Source organism: Crotalus tigris, unplaced genomic scaffold (genome assembly GCF_016545835.1).
Source record: "Crotalus tigris isolate CLP2741 ecotype Arizona unplaced genomic scaffold, ASM1654583v1 scf7180000024432.2438137, whole genome shotgun sequence".
Lineage (NCBI taxonomy): Eukaryota > Metazoa > Chordata > Lepidosauria > Squamata > Viperidae > Crotalus > Crotalus tigris.
In genome coordinates, this window is record NW_024100599.1 from 427,793 (window position 1) to 435,008 (window position 7,216).

The 7,216-nt window shown below is 40.5% G+C and overlaps 1 protein-coding gene across 3 annotated transcripts in view; it reads right to left on the minus strand.

The window, feature by feature from the left end:
* SNX25 (sorting nexin 25) overlaps window positions 1-6,118 on the minus strand; it is a 75,412-nt gene extending 69,294 nt beyond the window's left edge. For all 3 annotated transcript variants that reach the window (XM_039330769.1, XM_039330768.1, XM_039330766.1), the window contains exons 1-2: window positions 5,323-6,118; window positions 908-992 (exon numbers count right to left, since the gene is read on the minus strand). In XM_039330769.1, coding sequence (XP_039186703.1) covers window positions 908-992; window positions 5,323-5,841 — 604 coding nt within the window. In that variant the 5' untranslated portion in view covers window positions 5,842-6,118. The remainder of the gene's footprint in view (window positions 1-907; window positions 993-5,322) is intronic.
* Window positions 6,119-7,216: the final 1,098 nt, after the last annotated feature.

The following is a 7,216-nucleotide window of genomic DNA, read 5'->3' on the forward strand; positions in this document are numbered from 1 at the left end:
CAAATAAAAATGCTTTGGATCTCCTTCTGTCATTGAGGCTTGAGACAGGATTGTGTATATTCACTCTTTAGAAAGCAGCTGCTAATATTGTGAATAGCAATGGCATAAAAAGCTGAAGTCTAAAGACTTTAGACTTGGTGTTGATGTTGAAGGCATCAGGATAGAACCTGGGAGACTTGAGTTCTAGTCTTCAGCACAAAGCCAGATGAGTGACCTTGGGGCAGTCACTCTCTCTCAAGCCTAGGACGGAAGAAGTAGCAAACCACTTCTGAAATTTTCCCAACAATATTGTAGGGACTTTGTAATAGTGGTTAAAGTGGAAGGCATGGGGAAAAAAAGAATGCTGAAGAGGCAGTATACGTTATTGTTTACAGATGTCAAACATGGAATTTCTTATTCCAGAGCTGCCAAAGTCATCATCATTTGGCAGGGATCATTTTGGCATTGCAAATCAAGCAAGTGCAATGCATATTCATCCCTGAATACTCTTTTTTCTTAACTTGTAGAAAATAAATACATTTTCCAACTGATAAGAGTTATAATATGCATTTTAAGAATACTTGAGGGACTTTTGTATAATTTATGCCAACTCATTATTTCCCAGAATGAGATAGATGTGGACAGAAATCAGGTAGCAAAATCTCAGATGCTTCATTATTTCAATATGCAAATGACATAAATTGATGCAAATGATGCAATTGCATCACTTACAAGTTGTTATGAAAATTGGAATAGAAATTCAGACTTGAGTCTACGATATTGAAATCTGGTAAACAGAGGTTTCAACTATTTATGATGAAAATAAAAGATGTTGAAAATACATGTAATTCTTGCTGAATGTTCGAATTTGAGCAAGGAGAAAGAGAAGAGTATGAGATATTTCAAAAGGATCTTAGGAGACTCCTACCTTCTTTCAGAGCTTTGTCCATGTTATGAGAAATTACCACTCTCCTTGACTGGACTGGTTCTTGTACATTTCCAGATATGAGGTTCTAAAAGCCAGAAAAAGATGCACCCATAATAGACATGGTTGAATACTCCACAGAACAAGAATTGACTAATGCATCCAACACAAACTGTGCTATGTCTGATATAATGTACAAATTATTAAGTACAAGTTATCATAATAAATTTCCTTCCAAGCTAATGTTTATACATTTTTATATCATAGAATCCATATCTGAATTTGTTTTTTTAAAAACTCAGTAGATTGTGTGAACATTAAAAAAAATCAGTTTATATCCTACCTTACATATCTGTCCTTCATAAAGTGTCTCTATGAAATATAAACAATTGTAAATAAAATGTGATAATATATAGTACATTTAAATATTTGAAAATAAAGTATACTCCTATACATAACCTAAAAAGGAAAATATCAGTATTTCATAACTGGAAGACATAGAATATAGGGATGTTCTCTCTTTTCTTACTTATTACTGTAACATCTATAATTTACTGAATATCTATGGGGACACTATCCCAAAAGATGGGCTGCTGAATGCCCCCGAGCCTCACCACTACTTTCTCCAGCACAAACACTGCTTCACTGGCAATAGAACAACTGAATAAGTGAGCCAGACATTCTTTTGCAGCTCACTGGGAAGATTTTTATTTATTTATCAGTGTGGTCCTTCCCCTCTACACATTGCTCAAGCTTGGTCTGCAAATAGATGATTTAAAAGACGGGTTTATTTTCAAAGCACTCGTGAACATTTTAAATGTTGCCCCAAGGATACACACAAAAATCTTGACACAATAAAGATGAATAATTACATAAAAAATAGGCAGGGTATTTTATGAAAAAGAGAATCTAAAAGAATACTAGACTTATTGGTAAAGAAAGCAGCCAAAACAACAATTATAAAGGGACATTCAAAAAATGAGAACTATGCAAAACTATGATTTTTTTTTAGCTGAGCTACTTTATCAGAGCTGAAGCTGTCAATCCAAGGTTAGAAATCTATAGACAATCACTTGCCCATCTATCCTATCTGAATGGTTTCTACAGACTAAGAACAAGAAACCTTCATTCTTGAAATCTAGAAGGTAAAAGAAATGTTGGGTCATTATCCAAAGATAGCAGTTATCAGCAAACTCTCTCACTTAAGAAACCTTTTGCATTACTAAGGCCTAATTAGTTATGTAAATATACAAATCAATAAAATAATTGTTCAGTATAATGAATAATCTTGCACACAAGATTAGCCAATGAACTATTGTTAAAGACTCAAGACTAGCAACCACAATGTTGCAGGTTCGTAACTCCTGTTGACTTATATGCAATATTGTTCCACGAGGTGCAGCTGGAATACATTACAAGGATGTTTAAAATACTGATTTCCAATGAGGCTGTACTCGTAACAGTGTGTTTTTAAATCTTGACAATAACAGCTCTCCCTTTCAGAAGATATCACATCCAAGTGAAAACATTACATTCAACAGATATGGTCACTTATTTGAGTCTAATTATGGTCAACAACATTTGATATCATAAACATCAGCCATTAAAGGTACAAAAACAACAAACCAAAATGCAAGGTGATCATATTGACAATTATCTATAGTAAATTATTACATTCTACTCCGTAATATATACACGGCAAACATACATACAGCACATACCGCATTAACACAGTAGCATCACAACATTCTCATCTAATGTACATATTAACGTAGTTAGAAATATGTAAGATAAATGTGTGCATATATATAACATACAAAAGCTGCTTTTCAAATTCAGATTCTAATTGATATAGAATCAGATTAACAAATTTTTGAGCTTTATATTGGCAGTTTTTCTTCAGATATAATTTCTATATAAAATGTACAAAATGTTGGCGCTCAACAAAACCATAATCATTCTGATCCTGGGTACATGTAATCAAAACCATAACAAAAAGATTACACATCAAGATGCATAAAGGAAGTAACTGATGAGGGTTTAAGTAAGTAGATTTGTACCTGGCTAGGACTTGGATTAGAGACTTTTAGAGAGCTCTTGAGCTCTAAGCTTTCCCAAAGCTGAAAAATATTCTAGAAAAAGGCAATGTAAAACCATTTCCACAGTTGCCCATAAAGTCACCAAGAATCAACTTCAATTTGAGGAAAATTTAATCTCAAAATAAAATATATGGAATCTGTCTATGGAGATTCTCAGCCATCCAGGTCATGATTGTCCCAAAGATGCTTTTTCAAGGGTCAACTGGACTTTTTCTTTGAAGATGTTAAGCTTCTCATCCAAGAAGCTTCTTCAGCTCTGACTGGATGGTCGGGAATGGAAGAATTTATATTCCTTGCAGACAGCTGGTCATTTGCATTCTTTTAAAGAGTCATTGAGACCAGTTGGAGATTTATCTGTTTCCTCGGGTCACCTTAATGCAAATGGGTGTGCAGCCTTCTTGGAACTGCTGAAAGGACTGTATTGTAGACTGGAGATAGATGTCATATTCCTTCCCCTCTGTTGAAAGAGGGTTGTTCAGTTTTGACATAGATGGCCTCTTTGATCCTTCTTTCAAACCAACGGCCCTCTCTGTCCAAAATGTGGACTTTGCTGTCTTCAAACCTTGCTCTTCAAATTATCCCCACAACAACTACCGGTACTTTGCTAGCTGTGAGAAATATTGTGAGAAAACTAGCCAGGAACATCCAGCTAATTCCATGGCTAAAAGAACTGAAGCTAGGTTTGCTTAATCAAAATCCAACACTCTAATTGCCATACCCTAGTAGCTTTTTTTTCAATAACAGTGATAATATATTATCAAGCAATCCATTTGTACCATAGTATCCAAAATAAGTTGACTTTACTACAAAAACATTATTCTCAAATTAATTTTACTTGCAATTCAGAACTAGAAGGATCCAAATTTTAAAACTATTTCTAAGTAAACAAATTACATTTGTTTCAATACAGAACTGTTCATTCAATGGATTTAGAATTTGGGATGCCCTTGTTCCTGCACAGGGCTGGGCTAAACCTATGGCAAACTCTCTATGATCTTATGGTAATTCATCCACTTAGATGCTAGCTTAAAATAACTCAAAGCACATTTAATCAATAAAATCTGAATCTCTATGGCAGACCTGACTCTGGCACAGCATACCTACAAACGTCTGTATACTAACTCTCTACTTTCCCTCATTCAAACAAACTGTTAACAACCTATTCTTTTCCTCAGGCTTTGAGCTAATGTGGATTGTTTTGCTTCTCCTGCAACACTTTGAAGGGTTTTAAAAAACTTTTTTGTTCTCAACTGTTTCAATATTCTAGGCTACACAAGTATTTCTACAAAAATGCTATAGAAATTAAAAGATAAAGAGCACTTTATTGCCCAAAAGATTTTAAATTTTCAGGTCACAGGCATTGAGTGGTTATGAAAAAACATGCCCACATGTTGTTTGTCAATGTGCTAAAAAATTACTACTTCATTGCTTCTTTTCACCATTTGTTCCAGACTGAAGAGCTAAAACAATACAAAGAGTTCTGCAAGTTTGTAAGTTAGCTGTTATGCAGAGGGAAACAGAATCTGTTTAAATTAAAGGTATGCAATTCTCAAATTGCAAACTCAAGGTTTTTCAATGGGTTTGCAGTGTTTGTTTTTATTTATGACCCAGCAGTAATCAAACATCTGGTCATGCTAGCAATGTGACCCATCTTAATCCTGCAGGTTAAGTCTTCCTTTAGCAACTGCCTCATTTAGTAACCATTCAGTTATGACACTGATGGAAAATTCACTTTATGATCAGTTCTCACATTTACAGCCTACACCCATTTGTAAAGCAAAGGAAAGCTTAAACAAGATAAGCACAGTAGCAGTTTCACTTAGCAACTGCTTCATTTAACAACCGAATTGCCATCCCAATTGTGGTCCCTAAGGACTGTGCTCCAAAAACGCACTGACTTCCCAATCACACCCAGGTGTCAGAAAGCTCAACTTTTCCAAAGTAACATTTTTCCAAAGAGGGAAAGTGAAAATCGCATACCCACCCACTCACATCTCCTCTTCCCATTTTTCTCGATCCTCTGTAACAAGTGCAATAGAGCTTTAATGTCAGGCAACAGTGATTTACCGAAAGCCCAGAATACCTGAAGGCTTCTAATCCCCAACGTAGAGGACAGGTAGCAGATGGGAGGTCTGTGGTGAGAGCTCGCTTGTTTCAGAGATTCAAGGCACTTGGATCCAAAAGAGGGCTGAGCCAAGATGCTTCCCGGCTTAAACTCAGCCCTGTTTCCAAAGGGGAGGGGGGGGACCACCAGCCTCGAGTCGAAAAGTGTCGGGGCTGAGAAGAAAAAACTGAGGTCAGAGAAAGGCAATCGCTTACCCCGGCAGCTCGCCAGAACGACGCCGCGCTCGCTCTTCCCAGGTAACGGCGCTTCCAGGCGGGGAGGAAACCCGGCGGGGGGCGGAGGCGACCACGACTTTGGCTCCCCAAAGCCAGCAATAAACCGAGTAAGAAGGCGCCGGCAGCACAAACCAGGTACAGGACAAGCCGGAGCAGGAGCCAGGCCACGTACAGCTGTCCGCCGACCTCCCCCTCCTTCTCCGGCGGCGGCTTCTGCTGCCCCAGATGGAAGAGGAAGACGGCCAACCCCACCATCCCCAGTCCGGTGGCCAGCATGGAGCGGGTCCACAGGATGGGAGCCTTCGCCGCCGCCGCCTCTTCTTCGTCCTCTTCGCCGTCGCCTTCGGCCGCGGCTGGGACGCTGCTACTCTTCTTGCAGGATTCCCCGTGCCCGGGACTTGGGGCTCCAGAGGCGCCAGAACCGACCGCGGTGCCTGCGGATTCCACCTGCCCGCCGCCCCTGCCAGAGGAGGTGTTAGCGCCAGTATCGGGGAACATGCTGCTCTAGGAGCCGCCGGAAAGCAGCACATCTCCCGCGCCGGGGCCCTCTTCGGAAGGTTTCGGTTCCCCCGTTGAGGGGGATTTTCCTCAACCTCCGACTAAAGTCCCTGGGCGCGCAGAAGCCGGCGCTGCTCATGCCCGAGAGGAGCGAAGGAAGCGTCTCCGCCTCTTTCCCTCCGTTCCTGACACCAACCAGAGAGTCCAGCTCCGCAAGATTCACCTCAGAGGCAGCCGAGGCCCCACTGGCTCGGTTTGCAGACGGGGAGGAGCAGTAGGGAGGGGGAAGGGCCTGAATGGCAGCGCGGCCGGAAACCCAGCCACGTGCGCCGGCTAAGCAAGGCGGAACCAGTCGCATAAAAGCAGCGGGCAGGACCGCCTTCCTTTCTTTACTTCCTTTGGATGGTAGTTACATCCATCTTAGCGCTAACCGGTCTTTTGCTTCTCAAAAAAAAGGGCTCCAACTAGTGTCATTCCGAAACCTTCACTGACTCTGTTCTTGGTCGCCGTTTCGATACCGAGTGATTTGCGAGGCTGTTTCTTCGCTACGCGCCTCCAAGTACGAGGGGAGGGTGTCATTGTAATAGGCTATTTTCTACACTCTTCTGTTGCACAATCCAGCCTTACTCATTAGTGCGGGGGTCTTCAAACTTGGCCTTTATAACTTGTGGACTTCAACTCCCAGAATTCCTCAGCCATGCACGCTGGCTGAGGAATTCTGGGAGTTGAAGTCCACAAGTTATAAAGGCCAAGTTTGAAGACCTCTGCATTAGTGCAATAATCCTTTGCCCAAGTAGACGTGCAGTTGCAGAATAGCTACCTGCAATGAGGCACATGGCTAATAACGGTCCTACCACGCTCCCAAAAATGTTTTTTCAGTGGAGTCCTCGATACTCTCTCATCTTGATTGTTGTTTCATTACCAGACTCGGTAACATCTTCGGTTACCTAGTAATTGAGTAATGTTTTCTCAGGTTACGGTTCGCCATCCAGTGAAACCGACCGGGAAGTAAATACGTCTAATGACAGCATCATAACACAGATATCTGCAAATTTGCTCACGCAACAAAGCAAATCATTATTCATTTTGGAGTAGTATACCAAGTAGATATCATTTGGATTTTCACAACACTATTTACAAATCCTGGTGGCTGTATATAGTTCTGACGCTTAACTTACGAAGAAAATAATTCTATTTTAACTGGTGCCAAAGTGTTTAAAGCAGTGTTTTTCAAGCTTGGCAACTTTCAAGGTTTCTGTGGTCTTCGATTCCCAGAATTCCCCAGCCAGCATTGCCTAGCATGTTACTAATTTTGAAAAACACCATTTTAAAGTGTTTTAATCCGATCTCTGAAACGCTTTTAAAGCTGCTGTTC